The following is a 22,093-nucleotide window of genomic DNA, read 5'->3' as shown; positions in this document are numbered from 1 at the left end:
AGTAGACTTTGTAGGATGTCAGCTTTCTAAAGCTTTACCATATTAGGTTTATACAAACCACTACAAATATTAACGTTAAAACCATTGTATGATGATGTATGAGTGCATGAATACAGGCTTTGATCTTAGTTTTTTAAGATCTACACTTCATTACGTAAATTCCTTCAGTAATTACAAATAATCTGATTTTTTTTAGTATTATTTGACTAGAAAATTGTGTCAGTATTTCTGAAATGGTTCACAATATAAAAGTATGTTTTATAGCTCCATATTTTCAGAATTTCGCTGTAAAATACATCTCAAATATTGGAACGGAATCCAACAGCAAAGCAGGTAGAACGTTGTATTGGCAATTTTCAATTCAGCTCTTTATTTGGTTGGTTTTGATGATTTTGTACTCAAAAGCGAAAAACCATTTTGACTTTCCTTTATTGTTTGTATACAGTGATGTATATTAGGCAGTTAGTGCAAAAAGTGGGAAAAAAATCAATCGTGAAAGCCCGCGAATAATTTATTTATGAAAAAGAGCATTAAATTATTCAGGTGTGTTTGCTGACTATAAATTATTGAAACTAGAATGGATATTAAGCAAAGTTTGCAATAAAAAAAATGTCCAAAAAAGTGTCTATTTCTATTGTCCTGTAATAATTACGAGGTATTACGGTTTGATGTGTTTGTTTATAAAGTTACAACAATAACGTATTATTTATGTATTAGACTGAAGTAATACAGTTGGGTTTTCGTAATACGTTTGGATCCTCGAACATGGCAGCTACATTCTGAACAGTCTCTTTCAAAATTTCCGTATCTTTAACCGTTTCCGAGGTATTCGATTTTTCTTACTTTTTTTTTCGGAAATTACATCAAAATTTTGAAAATTTCGTATTTTTGCCATTTGTGAGGTTTCAGCGACAGTGTGTGTTAAAAAATAAAAAAAAAAACAGTGAAATTTGAAAGAAACACTTTGCAAATTTTGACTGCGTAAAGTAGGTGTAAACCTAGTTCACTGGATGCAGAAAGTCATTCTAAACATGTTTGTAAAATATTATAATTTATTTAAAGAGATGGAGAAAAAAGGTTTTAACACTTTTGTTACTAGTAAACCTAGCTTCCTTTTACAAGTATTTTCAAAGTGCCATTGTTTTTGAAATTTTTGGATAATGCACTTTTTTGAATTAAAGTTGTTAGTACGGACCCTTGTGCTTATTTCCCGGACTTCTTTGGACCTCTTTTTTTCCCCAAAGTTCTACCATTAACTGTTTAGTCAAAACAGCCAAGTGCCAGTCTTATTTTGACAATTAGTGTAATGATGTTTGTACTTTTGCTAGAGTATCACTGATATCAGTGGATAAGAAGCGTGATTATCGGTACAGAGCTGTACTGAAATAGCTATTTGTAGGGGAAAAAAGTCAAAGTAACTTTTATCTTTTGTTTCACTCCTGTGCTCCTGGTAGAAAATCTAATTTTTACACCAAGAAATGAGAACGAAAGAGGAGAAACGCAAAGACGTAAATTTCAGTTACTTGGGATAACAGATTTAACTAAAATATGAAGAAAACGCAAAAAAAATGCTATATTAGGAGAGCTGAATTAGGAAATGCAGAGAATAGAATTGTGAAAAAAATGCAAAATACTTTCACTACTCCTGTGCTCCTAATAGAATATTAATACCACTTTTGAAACAAAAAATCGAGAATTGTATTAGGAGAGCCGAAATGCAAAAGTAGCAAGTAATTAATGCTAAACAGTTACACTAGGAAATAAAGTGACACACCCTTCAAGGGATAAGGATAACCAAGGATAAAGTAATACTTAAACCGTCCGGGTAATTTAATGTCTAAAATCAAAAATCATGTGATCTATACAAACTTCCAAATTTGTGGTTTTTACAACATAAAAAATAATAAATTTAGCTTTAGTGCTGCTTTTTTAAGTTTTGTACAGGGTTATTAGAATTTTCTGCTTAACATTGGTATATCGTAAACTATAAAGAGATACAGGGTCAGATTATTAAGCGCAAAGCTGCTTTCACAATAGGACATACTATTGTGAAAAAAACTGGTTGTGATTTTTTCAGTTGTTAAAGTTGAATACTTCTTTTTAAATTATATTTTATTTATGACAAAAAAAAATAATAGTTTATCATTTTAATGCTGGATTGAAACTTTACTTGCCTTAATTTTTCAGCTTAGAATTGGGTTTCTATAAGACTTCGTTGTCATTTTAAGTTATAGCTCCTACTGACACTTATTCAGTAAAATGTTGACTCTAATCTATGATGTTTTTAAAGCCTGATAATTAACAGTCACTATCACAACTAGATCTAATAAAATTAAGCATAAGTCAAGAAAACCACGAATAACTTTTCGTCCTTCATTTTGCGAAGGGTTATTTCTAACAGTCTAACTTTTGCAAATCGGCGGTTTTAGTAAGAAAACACTTGCGCCCGTAAAGTTTACAAACACTCAACCAAAAACAGCTTAGAATTCAGAAACAACAAACTTCTTCCTACATTTTATTATAAAAGCAAAAGATACCCGAAACTTGAGACATAAACATTAGATGTCTAATTAACACACCTTCCATTATAAACAGCCGCCCTAAAGTTTAACCGCAGTAAGTAAGCAATAAAACGGCAACGATGACTTACTTTAAATTGCCGTGACAAGTATATTAAACGCATCCTATACGAACAACGGTGTAAATTAATACTTTAGCAAATTGCAAAGTCGTGTTGTGTTGCTGGTGAGAGTGTGCGGGTAAATATAGTGACGCTCAGAGTTCGGGAGCTTTTAAGGGCCGGTGTTAAATGTCAATTAAAACTTCTTATAACGAAGGTATAGAGCAAGTTGAGGGCGGTCGTTATTTCAACTCGAAAGTCATTTTGGGTTCGACTTATATTCAGAACAACGGAAATATTTATGGGATTGAAATTGCTCCCAAAGCGACAACCGTATGATCGTGCACGTACGTTTCCATCGACCTGTGAACGCCATAGTATACCGTTGGGTGCAATTTTTATCTGCAATCTATTTAGTTGAAGCCGATATGGGCGCGTATAATTTTTGCGGTTGCTGCCGCTGTTCGCTTTCGAAATATATTACATTATCAATTTTCCATTTTTTTTGTAAACTGCCATGTAGGTTGCGATTTTGTCTGCAGATTTTGTGTTCCGCATACTAGATTGATGTTGTTGCCTTTTCTATACCAGGTGTCCAAGAGCACCCTGGACATAGGAGATTAACATGGGAAAACGGTTTTGATTTTTTTGCGCCGGTACGGCTGATTTGATTGAAAAATCGTATTAATGAAAGTTGTAGTACGTATCACGGACTAGTTTTCTGTATTTTTTTCGGATCTCTAACTTGAGCCCTTTCGTCGTAAAACACGAACAAAAATGCGAAAATTTAAACTTTTTACCTGCTCTGTATAAGCGGTTGCCGAGCAACCGTACCCGCAACAATGACCTGTTTACCTGTTGCCCGACAACCGCCTATACAGTGCAGGCCAAAAGTTTAAATTTTCTCATTTTTGTTCGTGTTTTACGACGAAAGGGCTCAAGTTAGAGATCCGAAAAAATCCAGAAAACTAGTCCGTGATACGTACTACAACTTTCATTAATACGATTTTTCAATCAAATCAGCCGTACAGGCGCAAAAAAATCAAAACCGTTTTCCCATGTTAATCTCCTATGTCCAGGGTGCTCTTGGACACCTGGTATATTTTTTACTTTTTTTAAATCAATTTTAGTACATCATAAATACTGCAACCTTTAATACGTTAAATTGTGATTTAGTATGTGTTCAGCTAGCTGCAAGTGCAGCTATGGAAGTAACAGTAAAAAGCAACTTTCTAAGGTAACCAATGCATATAAGGGACGAACAAGTTTTTCTTAAGTCAAATGGCATTAGCAATATGGAGCCATGTTAAACCAATAGAGCCATGAGGAATAACGATTAATGTTGAAAAAAGTGCCTGTTCAGTGCTAAATAAAGAACATGATCTGAGTAAAATGTGACGTTTGACAGAATTAAAGTGAAAGTGTGCAAATGATTTGCTAAATCATAAATCTTGATTTGTTCACTCAGTTTAATAATATACAGGGTGATTTCTGAAAAAATTATACGCGCGCCACTGGTAAACGTAAGAAAATTGTTGTTTCTTGGAAAATTTCCTTTCCACGTAGGTACTGACACCTACAAAATGTTGTTCAATTGCTTCAAATGGTTTGGCCAAAATCATTACATTTTTGTTTCTTCAGTAAAACTTTGACACCCTCTATATTCGATATTGTTCATATTTCGAAAAAGCGTCTAACGAATGTGTAGACAACAATCTGAAATTACTATCATAGAAAAGCTTACTAATGAACAGTGCTTTTCAGGAAAGAACCAAATTGAATTGTATATGCACCACTTATTCTGGAAAATTCACTTAAAACTACTGAAAAAGCTCAAAATCTTTGCCTTACACAATTGAACATATACAGGGTGTTTGAAAAACAAAAAGGAAAACGGTTCCAAGTGGGTGTAAGCAAATAGTCCACCGGGTGCAGCAAGTCATTCTTCAACATTTTTGGTCTCCTCCAAAATTTTCGCAGCTCTAACCGGATCCAAAATATTCGAATTTTTCAACAAAACTTATTTGATACTCTATCGTAATATGCTCTATTACGTATAGTTAGTTTCAGTCCCGGAAATGATTCATTACGTTACTAGTCCGGCAATAGTTATTTACATTACTAGTGGGGTATGAGTGATAAACGTGGTATTTGGCTTGTTGCCTGCCAAGTCAAAGGAGAAATATGAAAAAATGTATCAAAGTTATGTTTAAATTCAATAAACAATTACAGCAGACATTTTCATTTAAAGTTGTTTTATCGCACTAGTGCGATAAAATCGATTATTATCGCACTAGTGCGGTAAAATCGCTCATTACGTAACTCAAAATGAGCTATGTAATGAATGATTACCATGCTAGGAGTAGATAATAGTTATTTACATTACTAGTGGGGTATGAGCATTTTTATAGTCACGAGTGGGAGTGTTGCCACGACGAGGTCGTAGACCGAGTTGTGGTGATCACACGAGTACGTTAATTTGCCATACCCCACGGGTGATGTACAACATTTTATCTACGACCATCAGAAGCAGCGTAAAGTAAGAAAAAAATTCATATTTTGTGCAATGTGAACTATTTAGGAACGTCTCGTATATGCTTGCTACGGGTAGTTATTTGTTACCCTTAAATCTTGTCATCTACGCTGTACTGTTTTGGTGTTGTTGCTATGGTGGCCATTTGTTTCCACATATCACTTAAGCGACAATTTAACAGTGTCAGTCACAAATTTTTAAAAGTGCATTTCGTTATGAACATGTCTGAAGAACTTCCGTCAGATATTGAAGAAGCTGCCGCAAACGTGGTATCTGGCTTGTTGCCTGCCAAGTCAAAGGAGAAATATGAAAAAATGTATCAAAGTTATGTTTAAATTCAATAAACAATTACAGCAGAAATTTTCATTTAAAGTTGTTTTATCGCACTAGTGCGATAAAATCGATTATTATCGCACTAGTGCGGTAAAATCGCTCATTACGTAACTCAAAATGAGCTATGTAATGAATGATTACCATGCTAGGAGTAGATAAAGTAATATAATTTTGTTATAGCAACCTATTTAACGGTGTCGAAAATGTATAGGGGTGTGGGAAATCACAAAAAACTAAGAATTAAATAACTATTACCACTTACAGTATAAAATAAAACGTTTTGCGATACTCTTTCGTGAAATGCAATTAAAGTACTCGTCTAAAAAGTCACAGAAAACCCATCTAGACTTGTACTTTAATAACCCATTTCCCGGACTTAAATTATAAATGACTATTTCAAAATTCGGTATCTCGGGTATTTTTTGGGTTTTATGGACCGTAAAGAAATCAAAACGTTCGTCCTGAACTCTTCTTTCCCTTCGTGCTAACCGCAACACGATTGGATATATACAGGATGTCCAAATAAGAGTGGCTAGTAAAATAGTAAGTCTTTTGATAAAAAATCTGCCCTTTGCAATGGTACTCAATGCTCTACGATTAAAGGTTTTGAAGGAGAAAAGAGATTTTAATCAAAGTTGTTACTAGTAAACATATCTTTCTTTTGCAAGTATTTTCAAAGTGCCATTAAAGTTAAAATTTTGACGATATGCACTTCTTTTGAATTAAAATTGTTAGTGCGATCTCTTATGGATATTTTCCAAAACTGAAAATCTCTCACAAGGGACTTGGTTACAATTCTGACATTTGAAGGACTATGACGTAATAAAATAAACATTACCCTTAGTTTAACTCTTATTTTACTTGCTTTACAGATCAATCTTTAGTCACTGCTAAATTTAGATCCTTGCTTGAAAAGAGCGCCCAAGGCAAGAAAAAAGGTAATTAATATGCTCATTTGAAAACTAGAATCATCTAGTTAATGCAATCATTAAACATGTATTTTTTGTAATTTGCAAGAAAAACAACAATCAGTATTTCTATATTATAACACAATTATTGATCTTCATTACAATAGAAGTAACCAAATGCTCTTGATCGTTTTCCAAATTACTGTCATCATCAGTGACTGTGGGTTTCTCGCTTTCTGCGATATTACCACATCAGAATAATTCATTGCGATTAACTATTCGTAGGTTTAAGAACAGTTTTTACAATGAATTCCAAAAGTCAGTTATGGGATATTTGTTTGTCCTGGATTATTCGGAATACCTCTCTTAGATTTTTGTTTCAGATTCAATATTATTTCTAATCATAATGATGATTTTGGTCTTGATTAGTTCTTCTAACACAAATTAACTTTTTATTTTCTGTTGTGCTCTTGAAATTAAATTCAAACAATTATTATTTAAGAGAAGAGGTTATAGGTCTTGTGATACCTAAATTCACGAACATGTTAAAAGTGGTCTCATCATTAGAACATCCAAACTTTTCGGTTTTATTTTTCTACCATTTTGAACCACCTTGTGTCCCGGGAAATAACCGTCATTTTTCTGATAGAAAAACAAATTCTTCAATTGTTGATACCCTACAAACAGTGTTAATCCTCAAATCACGTATAACACACCTTCATTATAGGCTAGAAACTTTATCAGTATCCAAAGAGACACAGCTGGGGATGTAATCTAAGTTACCTGGCTACGTGACGTTTGGAAACTAACAAAAGGGTGAATACATTAATACAGTTGCCGATGAAATATCTTTGAAGATTCGTGGCAAGGTAACGAGATTTTTAGACTTTTAAAATTTCTCCAGTCAAAGAAAATCGATAGGCCTTAAATTCGGGAAGGAATCTTGTAAATTATTAACCATAAAGTTGGTTTATTGAACCCGGGACCGCCATATTGAAACCATAGAGCCGTTAGTCTGCTGAAATATTTAACGGTTTCAATAATTCATACTGGATGTTCGGAGGAAGCAATTTAGTCTTTGATGTATCTCCATTAGTTTGAAGGAAGATTTAATCATCTGACCTAGGCGTTTCCAATCTGTTGCCGTAATATGTGAAGCGGTTATTTTAGGTTAGATATTATTCAGTTGCGCTAATGTTTTAGTCGGGACAGAGTAACAACTTAATTCCCTTTGAATTATTAATCGAGATAGAGTCAGAAATTTGGTACTTTGATTAATTTCAGAATTCCCATCCTTCGTTACTGCATTATACTAACAAAATTATTATGTTTTTTTCATTCATTCGGTCATTGGTATGTTTTACTGGAAAATTGACAGAATTTTACAATGATGTTTACAGCTCCGTATTCCCACTATTCCATTGTAAAATACACCGGAATCCAGCAGGAAAAGCTTTGTATTGGCAAATTTTCAATTTAGCTCTTTATTTGGTGGATTTTGATGGCTTTGAACTCAAAAGCGGCAACCGAATTTGACTTCCTTTTACAGGTTGCATATGGTGATGTATTAGGCCAATAACAGTTAATGAAAAACGTGGAGAAAAAATGTTTAATGTAAAACTTGTTCTGTGGAATGTTAGTTTTTATTGAATTATTTCGTCATTAATGAAGCAAATCATAAGTTGACAAAAATAACGGAAATAAAAATTAAAGGCACTATTTTGACGTCCAAAAATTTAAATGTCGGCCATCAGTAAAAAGAAAGTTGATGATAACTGCCGCATGACGAAACGTCGGACGGCAAACTTAAAAGTAACATTCGTATAGCTAGAAAAATATGGCAATGAAAATGTGCTTTTGCTTTTGAGGTGATAATAAGATTAAAAATAAATAAAAAACAAAAAATCTAATTTTCTTGTTCTTATATAATTCTTACTGTTTCCGAGATCTCAATGGTGAGGGTCGAATTTGAATTACCCTGTATACTATATGTGGTCTCTCAAATCTGTCTAATTTTAACTTATTTCTAAATTGTCATTTACCTTGTTTACTACGATTTTAGGATTAATCACAATACCACTTATTTTAGGATCAAAATCCATGTACTTTTTTTGAAAACTTTGAAATCCTATAATTGAAGTATCGTAAACAATATCCAAATTTCAAAAATCTTACTAGGTATTCTGCAGATGATTGAACTGTTGCTCTGCTCACATTTAACTTGTTTGCCACTCAATTATTAGGGTCATATAAGTACCTTACTTAAAAATAATTGGTTTCTAAACCAGATTAAGTTCCAAAAAATCCACTAGGCCCTAAGTAAAACTTACTAGAAACGACTTCCTTAAGTAAATATCCACTCACTTTTTAACACTCCCTTTGTGGTCAAAGAAATTGACCGTAATTTCTATCGACAAATCTCTTCAAATAAAAATCTGCCGTCCGTTTAACGGTAAACCATTTCCCCATAATCTTATTTGAAAATGCAAAATCCTCTAACATTTCATTCAAAAACTTGCTATATGGGCTGACGTAAAATGGCTTGAATGTGCAAACTTTCGTTCCTATTTTCCTTCAAATTACGGGATTTTCGTTCAAAAGGCGATTTAAATGGCGGCCCCTCAGTGTTTGAGTGATTTATGAGCTTTCAGTTTTGATAAAAATGTTTGGATGTTTTTCGTTTGATGTTGTCCGTCATCAAATAATGCCCTAGTGGATTAACCGGTTTCTGAATGAAAAATAGTTCTAGAAGTTTTTTTTTTTATATACACTTACTCGAATATTGTAGGCTGGTTAGGAAGCTTAGGAAAAGTCCGACAATGGTCAGCCATTTACTCGTGCTGACGTTACTTGCTGCACCTGAAACAATAATAATATTAACTTGGCAATTTAATAAAACAAACAATTAGTCAACCGCAGGCAACCGACCGTAAAATGGCTAATCTGCTCAATAAATCTAAACACATTTCCTCTTTAATCCAAAACATTAAGAATACAGCTTTTATGATTATTTGATTAAGGGGAGTAAAACTCGCATAAAAGCTGGAATTCTTTCTGTTTTGCAGATGAAGTGGTTTGATAAAGCTACGGTGACGTACGTGGAATGACCGACACATAATGTTAAGTGCATTTTTATGGTCCTTCGAGGTTTACGAGGGCCATAGACAAACAAACCGTATATGATGGTGATGAAAACGTTTAGAGAAACAGCGTCAATTTCGTATGTTTGTATGTCCCAATAAAATTCATTTGAGAACCCATTTACAATGACAGAAATTAATTTTTATATAAAATTTATTTTGTTTTGTCTTGTTTGAGATTGCCTCTTAAATCAGCATTATTGGAAATTGGATGCCATTATTGATTGCGTTATTGTATCCTCAGTAATTTTTTAGGACCAAAAACCTTTACAATAGCTTGCAAAAATCCACTCTTGTACCTTAGAAAACCCAAAAACCAGGTTTTTTAGTCTCTTAAACGTTAACAAAATATCAAACAAAAAATAAAAATCAAGTTTGGACTTAAATTGCACTGTTATAATGGCATTTTTAACGTTAAGTTGACTGTTGCCAATATGCTTAAAAAATCAAAATATGAAATTCACTTCTTTGAGATCGGGAAAAAAGAAAAATTGCAATTCGACAAGATAAATTTAGCAATAATTCCTTTGGGTTTAAAGTAACGAAATTAAATTCATAATACATATAAAAATTTTGTGCGGATACCCCTTTTTGCTGCTATCAACCTAATTTCTTCGATATCTTGCGCACGCTTTATTCGATTGAAGTGGGGGTTGCACCGTTCTACTCTGCTACTAAAAGAGCATCTTCGATGCGACTTTGACAGTTGTAGGCAGCAAAATGGAGTACTGGCACATAATTTTAAAAATTGTTCGTTTTTTGAAATACTAATAAAACGTGAATGCCGTTTAGAAAAATCTAATCTTACTGAGATAAAAACCTACGAAATTGGGATTTTAGCTAGAAATTTGATGCGGTAATTTTTCACTTTTTTGCCCTTATCTCGCGAAATTTTCGTCTGAATTGAATGCGGATTTCACAAGTCTACTTAGTTCGTAAAGGAGCATATTTTGAATATCGTCATAGGCATCAAAATATGGCAACGACAACAAAAAAGACAAATCGAGTTTTAGTGAGGTTTTTGTGAATTTCAGATCTAGTTCAAAAAACATTTGAAATTAACCCTTTGGTCTATCATTAAAATGCTCGTTGAATAGTAGACATTTCTGCTATATTTTGTGAAAACTGTGGTGATTATCTGTTGGATTTTTTACGTAGAAATTCGGAACTCCTGTTAGAAGGATTATTAATTTAAGGAATGTTGTTTTGTAAATGTAGCAATCAAACCTAACCAAAAAATGTTAAGCCGACATGTGCAACAATTGCATACATCTCAACCCAGTGAAAAGCATGCTGCTTTTTCTTGACCAATCACAAACTGCGAACAATGTTAACCTAATAAGGTAAAAACCGACCAATTGGAATCTTCTCCAATCATGAATATTTTTATATTAATTCTCATTCTTGAATAGTGCTGGAATTGGTAAATCAGTTGAAGTAGTTCAGTTCAGTCAGAGCAGTTAACTATTATTACACATATTTTTTTATTTATTAAAGTTAAATCAAATATTCAAAAAAAAAACGAATCAATTTTTTGAAATAGCTTTTACTGACTCTTCTCTTAGATTATCTGGTACGGCAAAATATAACAGCCGGAACAAAAGCCGACAGGGAATATAGTTACCCCGCAAACACAAAACTTTATTTCCTTGCCGCCAAATAGCAGTTTATATTAATTTAGCAACGGAGGCATTATTAGTCTAAGTTAATATTTCCCGATATTTAGCACCGGCGATGGTGTTAACCGCCGTTCCCTTTTGTCTATTTCGAACGAGCTTTTGGGGAGCTTCAGACGCAAATTACTTTGCAGCTTGATAAAATATTATTGCTGCTACTTTAGATGTTTGCCTTTACTCTGATCGCTTAATTTCCCTTCTCTATCCGTTAAATTGTATACATATTACATTCGTATGTGATGTCAAAATTACAGCCTGGTTTATACAGCAAATAAAACACCAAAAATCGGACGAACTAAGAAAATAATTTTAAAGAAAAACTATAATTGTACTTAGTAAGGACAATTCATTAACTTGCCATTGATATATTACTGAAGTGAACTTACATCATTGTTGCATTATTACGATTTTGGTCTCCGACTAGTCCCTAAAACTACTGACGATTCACAAAACTCTTTGTCACACTGACATCTCACATTCCAACCTTTCCCATCCTGGAACGCTTCACAACCCCCTAAACCACAAATGTTGTACTTGCAAAGACTCTCCGGTAAAGGTGGAATATAACACGTGGGCATTCCAATCACCTTCCTCAAGTCGTTAGCAAAAATACTGGGTATACACTGACAGTCTTCGTTTCGAGCCATATACTTAAAATCACAGTACCTTCTGTGAATCCTAGGATGGTACCTTCGGTTGTGATTCGGTTTGAACTGGCACTTTTTTCTGTTGGCTGTTAAAAGTTCTGGAGAACACAGCCTCCACACCTCCAAAGTGGACGAGTGACAAATACCGAGAAAGTACCTTTCATAGTCATCGCACGCTTGAAGTTCTACGAAAATGGCGTAGTACTTTAAACCGATCCCAACAAAAACGCAGATCTCTAGGTTGAGATGTTGGACAAAGTGTCGCACATTGTACTGTTGGTCAGCTTGTTGGGTTGCGTTGCAATCTTGGTCTTCGTAACAAACGGTTTGATTTGGGATGTACAAGAGTGTCAAATATGCCAGATATTTCCATAACATCCTTCAGTCTGAATGATTAGTTGTCAACCTAAGTTTGACAGACGAAGGTACTAATGTCCGTTTTTCTGACATGAGGCATTATCCCTATTTGCAGTTGTAGTTTAAGCCTAGCTTAAGAGTTAAGCGTAGTTAATTTTATTTTAGACGTTTTTATCAGTTGCAACTCTCTACAACTGCCTTATACCTTCCCATAACTTTTCGAAATTGTCAAAGGCTTCTAGGACCATTTTTATTCTGCCAGATACCTCTAAGTGCTACTGACAACCTTCTAAAAAGTGTCAGAGGTATCTAGAAGTGTCTTAGATCTTTCCAATATTGTTTTAAATTGTCTGAAGCTTCTAGGGCAATTTTGAAAGTACCATGGGCCTTTAAATGCTATTTAGAATCTTCTAAAAAGTGCCAGAGGCCTCTTACACTGTCTTATATCTTCCCATAGCTGTTTTAAATTGTCAGAGGCCTCTAGGACCATTTTGATTCTACCAGATACACAAGTGAATGTAACAAACACTTTGAATGATACACATTGGTGCAAAATACCACAGTCTAACTAAACAATACTTAGCTTACTAGTTTTTAAACTCAGCTTATGTCAAACAAACATTAGTGCTTTACATCATCTTTAGTTAATTTTTTCAAACTGTATAACTGGAGTTATATCTGAAATTTGGTTATTTTGCCTTAAAAACCAAAATTCAGGCTTCCATATTTAACTAACGTAGTTTTTTTATTACAATTCTGAAACATTCATTTTACTTATCAGACTTGTTCTCTATGTGGTAGATCGGAAAAGCTACACAAATTTTGCCAACTTTTGCCATGTCAGCTAATGTAATTCCCAGATTTTATTTTATACTCCCGGTCTAGTTTAATAATTTCAAAACTTCGGTTTATTAAATTAAGTTTGGACGAAATTTTAGTTAGCAGAGTTAATCCGGAAATATACAGAGTGTCCGAAGTTGCATGGTAGTATTACAGTAATAGTAATTTGGTTGTATGTGTAATATATATTTTTAGAAATACAGCTTTACCGCTTGCCTAAGATAAATATGGTAACTTTGCTATTTTAAAAATGGAACCTTTGCTGGTATTTTTTGGAGTTTTAGAATTCCCATAATTGCCTGAAAATGCTTGTTTGACATCTTTTCATAAATATACCTATCTCTAATCGTTTACGAAATTTTAATTGAAGTTCCCTTATTTACCTAGGAAATATAGCAATCAATATTTCAACTGAATGACTGATTAAAAGTTTGATAAGATTCTGATAAATGGTTGAAAATAAAATAGAATACAAACCACGGTGGAAAGTTTAATTTCTGTCTCGAGATCAAGTTCACCTCGACTTCATCCCGGCGAACTACCTAATTTCTCGACAGAAATTATTAAACACTTTCCACCTGAGTATGTAATATACTAATTCTTTATTATACAAGGTTGTTAGAAATTAATTTTGATCTACACAACATCTCTAAAGACTCATAAGTTTTAAACATCAAGACAAAGCCAATTTTACTACTCTTATTTGATCTTATAAATCAATATACAAAAACTACAAGTTTTTTTACTAGTTAGGAAAAATTAAACTATGGTTTATCTATGTAATCCAATTATTGGAAACGCTCATAGTTTCACATACGAAAAGTGTTTTTTCCGCCTTCGGCTGCGAGTAAAAAAATATTATTTTTCGTACTGGTTAAGAAAATCAGAATTTTTGCACAAGTGCGAAAAAGAATACTTTTAGAAATTAAAATACGTACAGAAAATAGAACTTTTTAGGGCGTAAAAACTCAAATATTTCTTGAACATTTCAGCAAGCACCAATTTAAACTTTACTAATCGTTTGAAACGATTTTCCGCATTGTTTTGCTAACCGCCACCAAACCGATTCTCCGGATCCTGTTTTCGGAAAACGGAACAAATTAATCCTCGAAAGATTAAACCTCTTTTGTGCGGAAAACCCTCTTGATCATATTTTTACCCTAAACCCTTTTCTTAATTAAGGATTTCCTCTATTCATTTTCGGACAAAGAACTCGAAAACTGTCTGACCGAGATCAATAATTGCAATTTTCTTTAAAAGCGGGAAGAACAACTCGGGCTGAAACAATGACCTTTTTCCAAAACGGGAAAATGGATAGAATGACCTCCGAGATAAGGAAAACTCGTCAGTCGTCACTATACGAACGGGTTTTCTAATAGTTTTGTTTTCCGTTGTCGATTATAGCTTGATCTACTCAAGCTCATAATGAGTTTATAAATAATCACCAAATTCAAGAAAATATGAATTACAATTAGATTCTTAATTAAAACAATTCTATAGTTAGATTCATGAACTTGCAAGAAACTAACAAAGTTTAATTATTTTTACTCAAACTTTAATTGGAAAAGGTGCTTTCTTATTATTGCATCAGCGTCGAACTCAAACTGCAATTATAATTGTTTACGTCAAAAGTTTCTACCATTATAGCCTTATTTTGGGTCGAAGCTGGTTATTAAATCAAAAATTCAATGGGAATTTTAGTAATAATTGGAATTGATATAAATTATTTCAAATGTTTAAGTATACATATAACAGACTAAAGTAGGTTTCAGAAGGAAATTTAATATGTTAAAATTTACTTTAGTTTATCAAATTTTGTTCTGATTATGGTGAAGTAGGAAAGAAATTATCTTGAAGTTAAAGTACCGGCTCTTAGATACGTAATTGACATCATAATTTTGTTTTTTGCAAATAGGCAAAAAGTGCAAAAGTGTCGAAGTTACCATACATAAACTTGGCAATACTGCATTGTTACATACTTTTGTTTTTTTCAAGCAAATAACATTTTTTATTGTTGATTATGTTGGCAGAACTTTAAATGTTTGTGTCGTCGTCGTATTACTTTTATTTGATTTTCGGGTAGTCTGCCATATAAGGCAATGTTGCCACGTTAGTTCCAATTTTGTAAAAATTTAGAAATTATCTTTTTTATTGCCAAATGTAAGCTACTCTTTTAATCAAAAGATGCACGTGAATTATGATTTATGACATGCAACAGCATTTCGACATTTGATTCATTTTCAACCAAAACACAGTGTTTATTGGTAGAGGTTGTTGTTTAAACTAAAACTGAATTTGTTGTTTATTGATATACAAAACAAATAGAAAGACAAAGCCGAAAAAAATATATAATCGAAAAATTTATTAAATCTGGCAACCATACTGTCCTTACAGGTCCATTTCACATTCCCACAAACACTTTTAAGATAGTGGAGATTTTCTACAATTTTTGGACATACTGTATGCGAGTAAATAGTAACTTCTATTACAATTTTTGTTACATTCTATTAAAAGTCAAGTAATTTAAAACCAGCTTTGTTAACTCATTTGATTTCACTATCTTCTGCCACAATGGCATCGTTTATTGGATTTTATTCAACAACGAACACCTAAAAAGACCTCGGTTTCGTGTTCGTCAACTCTCCCCAATTTAATTTAATAAACATTATTTGATTAAACATGGAAGTCACGCAAAACTTTTTCTGATACATTTGACAACGTTTTTAATCTTAATTGAACTTAATTCACTTAAAACCAGTTACAATCACACAAAAACCTTTTTAGTTCGGTGGTTAAAGAACGAAAACATTGCTTTTTTATTTAGCACACAGCTTTATTAAATGTCTTTAAAACCAGTTCATCATGTATCAATGAACTATAAAACTCCTGTAGATGAGATAGTTACTCAGTATCTACAAGCAATCATTCTTGTAAGTTATGTTCAAAAAATTTTGCAAACACTTATGTTCTCTGGTTATTATGTAAATTTCTGCCAAAAGTAATTTAGAAATAACATCCCTACGATAGAACAATGTTTCGATTCTTTGTATTAATTTAAATTTCAATCTTTTATTACTTGGTGCATGATAAAAGTGTGTAATTGAATTAATTCTCGAATAATAAAAGTACGGTTCGGGAACTAAATGAGACAACTTTTAATACGAACTTTTATTCCTTCTTTGCCAAAGTTTGTGCATTCATTTTAAGCCCGCCCTTTGGTAGAATAAACAAAGAACGAATTTTTGAAGAACATTTTTATTCCATCGTTTTTCTGGGCGTTTTGTAAAGTCAGTAGTCTTAATATGATTTAGCAAATGGATGCCAGTTTCCTATCAAATTATGGTAAAAGCTTTTTTGAGTTCGTAAACTTTACGAATCTTCGCTGTAATATTAAAACAATTTTTAATAAGGTACTGATTTCCTGTACAACTGGTTATTAAATCCTCCCCAAGTGATTTAATCCGGAAGTTCATCAAACTTAAAATTAAATTTCTCAACTTAGTATTTGCACCTTTGTCGTGTAATCTAACACTCAATACACGTATGACGTAATAACGTGAGAGGCGAAGTTCTGGAAGTTTTGTATTAGATTTGTGACATTTGTGACATAGACTTGAGGCAATTTGGAGTCTTTTGTTCGAATTCAATTACTTTCAAATAAAGGAAAGTAAAACTAAAAAAGTGTTACTACTAACCAACTGGACGTAAATTTCACTTATTAATGAAATTAGAGTAAAAAACAATTTGTGTCACCACATAATTTGCTAAATAATGCAATTATTGGGAAATGTAAATTTTAGTAATTAAATTAGATTTGAATATTAAATTAATTTGTATACCACACTCATGCGGTTACTATAATTGACCATGTTGTGAATGTAGTTAGTAATGTTCAGTGTGTTCTAAAAGATTTTTTTTTAGACAGAGTGAGCCTAATTAGTGATGTATGTACCAAATATGGGGATTTTGTTTATCTTGAGCGGTTCAGGGACTGTTAAATTGGGAAAGTTTTCGAGATTTGTATTTCACCAACCAATCCAGAATGGGTGTAATCTTTCCAATTTGAAGCCCTGCACTGCCCTGCAGAAACGATATCATGTTTTCACCACCATAAACTCAACTGAACTTGACACAGACAAGCAAATTGTATAGAAAAACAATTTTTTAAAGAAAATGTGCTTTTAAATATGTGTTTTGAAACAGGTCGAGAATGTAAAAGTGTTTAAAGAGTCTATTTGATTACTAGAGGTTTAAAAATGATATTATAAATCTAAAAAATAATCAAAATTATAATTTACTAAACGTCACCAAAAAGCAGATATTAAAATGACAATATAAAGCAAATGGGTGAATACTCAGTATTTTTATCAATTTGATGATGCCTTACAGCACTAAACAGGCGAAACGTGTCAACTTTATAAAATTGATATGACGGCTAAACAACTTTTATTTTTATTTTATGATTCTTTCAATAATAATTAAATCATTAGTACAAAATGAATTATAAGGTTTTAAACTTGACACACCCTGTTTATAATACTGTTTTGAAGTTCATATTGCCCTTATATTGTTTTTTTGGAAAAAATTATGAAATATTAAACAGTAGTTAATCTATTACATTAATTAATAGGTTACGTGTTTTGGCTTGTTAAAAAATATTGTTTATTACAAAGTGGTGAAAGAATTTTATTCAGGATATACCCGCGATAATGTAATTCAAGTTAATAATATTCAATATAACGGGTTATTTAAATCCACTCACGAATTAATTTGGTTAATGTTATTAAAGTTTTTACTGCATTAAATAATTTGCGTTCCAGGGCGTAATTATAATTTGAAATATACCGGTTGGACCAACATGTTAATAATAGGGAACAATTAACTGACTGACTGGAGCGTTATAATTACATTTCAATAATTTGTGAATTTAGTGGTTATATTTTAAAATTAATTGTTATTTGTTGTAATGAATAAACAATACAAATTTTATAACAACACTTTGTTAAAAGACTGGTTCACTGCAATGTGTAACAAAAATGTATACATAGCAAAAAGGAGCAAAAGGGAGCCAAAACAGGAGACCAAAGTGGTTGTTGCATATGGTTGCCGTAAATTTTTGGTGGCACTGACAGAGGTGACTGGTGACTGCGGAGTCAAAATCATAATGTTTTTTTTTTTTGGTTGAACAGGATGATTGTTGATATTTTACTTAACTTTTATCTGACTAAAATCTCTAATTTTAATCTGACAGTATAGTTGAAATTTCAAGTTTAAGGCAAAATTGCAGTATTTTTCCTCAATCGCCAGAATCTGATGTCAAAATTGTCATATGTCAATTATTTATCAAATTCTTGATACCCTACGTTGACCACTTTTCAAAAAATATACGGTGTTAATTTTTTTTCCTTTATATTTTTGGCGCGCCAATATGAACAGCCAGTTTAATTTTTACTCAAAACATCAATTTTTATTTTTTCAAATTTAACACGTTTTGACGTTTTCAATTTCTTTTACTGTAATTTTGACTAGTTTTGACAGTTTTAGTGTCAGAATCACACTTTTGACAGATGGAATGACAGATTTTAACAATTTAATTTTTTATTGTAGAATCAGGCAATTTTTGGCAGTGTTGCCGAACCGGCTTTGTCGCTGACAAAAATGGTGAACAGATGAATCTGAAAAATCGGCTAAAATGACAGCAAATAGTCTGATAAGTTATTTTTCATAAAATTGTACTGTTAAAACAAAAAAATAGCACCGGTTAAATTAATTTTTATTATATTTTACTTTTTTTACCGTTTTAATCTTGAAAATTGACTTGCACGACTGAAAACAGTATGTCAATTCAATTTTCATAATATTTGACAATTTTTTATTTCTTTGACCTTAAAAATTGACTAAAATGACTGCACATATAGTCTATGCAAATTCAGTATAAATATTTTTATGATATAGGTATAATAATTTTTCAACGTTTTGACCTCATAGTTGGTAACCCTACGTCGTCCGTTTCGGTTAGTTGGCTTCTCTAGGCATGTAATCTTAGCACTGCACTCCTAACTTTTTTAACTTTATTCAAATCAGTAAATAGGAAAAAAACAGATGAAAACTAGCTATAAATTCGTATTCGCATTCAAACCGGACGCAAAAATCTAATTTTCGTAATAGAAACGTGTTTCAATGCACTGCTCATATAAGAGATCGATGCGCATTTCATTCCGCATCAGCTATTCTCGTATCAAATATATTGGTTTTCCTTTACAATATACAGCTAGACAGATCGTCCCGAATAGACTTGAATTGAAAATGATGGGATCAACAGAAAAATTGGATCCGGAATTTTTCAAGGAAATACCTCATGTTGATTTATTTTGCCGAAGGGGTTTAATCTTTTACAGGCAAATTCCTGTTATGTGGGGTGCTTTTAGACAGTAGTGAATTCAACTGGTTGCTACAGGCATATTGTAATGTTTTCTTTAAATTCTGGAAATATTTGAATTTGTTTAGTAATATAAGCATTGGCGTAGCGCCAACCATAGTTTATGATTTCTACATTGTTAAAATAGTGTTTTTCTAAACAAGTTGTAATGTTCGCTTGTACAATTTTATCAAGATTGGATTAGTATTGATTTAAAAGTCAAATAAATAGTGTTTAGACATTAGACAGACACTCTCTGAAACTAGGATTTTCAGAAGTTTAGACAATTAGTGGTTTTTAAAGCAAAAAAAAAGGAAAATGTGAGAAAGAAGAATAAATAGAAAAATCTTCTTCTTTTTGACCAAAAACTGACCAAAAACACAATACTTGGTCGTTTTTTGTACAGTCAGTTCCGCTAAAATTCAAAGTATAATTTGTTTCTTAGAAAAGATTATTTTATTACTTTTCATCCGTTTTTACTACTTTAATCGGTTTCACAGAACTCCTTACTTAAAAAGTTTGTTTTCGAACAAAAAGAAAGAACGAAGTATATTCTTGACATTTTCGATAGATGACATTTCTTAATCTTATTGACAGAAGACTTGCAGATTTTTTCCCAAATCAGAAAAACTGCTTGTCTTTTAAGAGTTATAGTCCATTGCACTGATGTTAGATGTATGGTATACTCGACCTCGACAGATATTAAAAACATATTTAATTTGTTTAGTTTTGCTCGAACTACACACATTAAATTTAGAACAGTGCGTTAAGTTCATCATTATCACAATAATAATAATTTAGTTTTGGCAAAATATTACTAGAAGGAAATAAGAATTGTTGTTATCTTGCTAGTAGGTATTGGTGTGCCCACCTACTGATTTTTTCTGAATTTCTTACTACTTACCACACTATTATTTAATAATATTATTATTATAATCGAATTTTTTCCCCACTGTTACCATGATTACAGCTTATTTTTTATTATAAAAAAACATGGAAACTGGTTTTTAGTTTTGTCCATTGATCACTGCACTGTTCTGCAACATCCTGCTCAAACAAACGCCTTACACAAATAACTAGTTTTTTGATTTAGAGGTTAATTTGTTTTCTCAGTAAATCCTCTCAGTTTGTCATACGTTAAAGTATTTAGTTCGAAATGCAATTAAACAGTGTCCAACTAACATTGTACCTAGCATACTGTCCAGCGTTTGACAATCCGAGAATCTATTGTAAATAAATTGGCGGCTATGTTTAAGTAACAGTTTTAATCAAGTAAACCGTATCGAATGAATTTAAAACTGAATAACACAGTAACTGTTCCACAATAATGCATTCCAATCCAACTCGTTACAAATCACGTCTGTCAAGTGTGGTTGAACTTTCTGGCTTCGTGTCCGGTTTGTTAGACATGAAATGGCTCCTTGTTTTGTGGAAATGCCATCCTGTCTCGGTATATCAGAACCATTTATTTTCATTCTAAACGACTATTTTTACCCTACTATTTTATATAAAACCGTACTACTGTAAAAAAAATTTAAAAACTCAATAAGTCCCACCTGAAGTTAATTCATTTTCAGTAAAGTAAAATTATGTAAAGGGTCACCACTTTCTTCAAATCTCCTAAAAATTCCCTTCAAATCAATTTTAATGGATAGGAAGTCAATTTTCAAACCTGAACTGTTGGAACTAAACTTAGAAATTGGAATAATTACTTAACTAGAACATACTTTTCGGATCAATTGTCACATTTTTTAAGTCAAATTTTAAGCTTGAAATGTGGCCATTAACGTTAGACAGTTGAAAATAGACTTGAAAAGCAAATTCTGACGTTTCAAGACAATTTTCCAGGTGTTAAAGTCATTTTTCAAGCCTGAAATGTAGCCATTAACGTCATAAAGTGGAATATAGTCATGAAATTCAAATTTTGACATTTGAAGTAAATTTACTTGGTGCTAACGTAAATGTTCAGTCAATTTTTATGATTATAAAGTTAATTAAACTCACAAATTTATTAACCTATTTTTCTAAGTTTAAACCATTTTTCAACCCTGAAAAGTGGCCATTGACATCATAAATTTGAAAGTAGTCCTGAAATGCAAAATTCTGACTTTTTAAGTCATTTTCTTGGTGCTAAAGTCAATTTTCATTCCCAAAGTGTAGTTCATTTAAGTCAGAGCATTGAAAGTTGATTGAAAAAGCAAACTTTAGATTTCTAAATCAATTTTCATAATTGTAAAATTGATTTGCAAAAAAAAACTCTTGGAACTAAACTCAGAAATCACAAAAATTTACTTATTACTATTTTTTTACTTTTCGACAAATTTTCATTGTTTTTTTAAGTAATTTTCAAGCCTGAATTGTGTCCATTAACGTCAGACAGTTGAAAGTATACTTGAAAAGCAAATTCTGACATTTCAAGTCAATTTTCCTGCTGCTAAAGTCAATCAAGGATTGAAAATCGATTAGAATGGCCAACTTTCACTTTTTAAATCAATTTTCGTGGTGGTAAAGTTAATTTGCCAGTATGAACTCTCGGTATTATCACAGTTCCGTTCTGCTTATTGCACTATCGGGGGTAATTGCACAAGTGCATAAGAATTACCGATAATTTTGCATGAAAA

The 22,093-nt window shown here is 32.2% G+C and overlaps 1 protein-coding gene across 1 annotated transcript in view; it reads right to left on the bottom strand.

Moving 5' to 3' along the window:
• The window catches only part of LOC145727185 (uncharacterized), a 219,319-nt gene that overhangs the window by 2,867 nt on the left and 194,359 nt on the right, over positions 1-22,093 (bottom strand). The window contains exon 6 of the mRNA XM_081976667.1: positions 9,170-9,253. Coding sequence (XP_081832793.1) covers positions 9,170-9,253 — 84 coding nt within the window. The remainder of the gene's footprint in view (positions 1-9,169; positions 9,254-22,093) is intronic.

The sequence above is a fragment of the Ips typographus genome, linkage group LG1, assembly GCF_016097725.1.
Source record: "Ips typographus isolate SLU linkage group LG1, UJ_Ityp_2.0, whole genome shotgun sequence".
Classification (NCBI taxonomy): Eukaryota; Metazoa; Arthropoda; class Insecta; order Coleoptera; family Curculionidae; genus Ips; species Ips typographus.
This window is presented reverse-complemented; position numbering and strand designations above follow the sequence as displayed.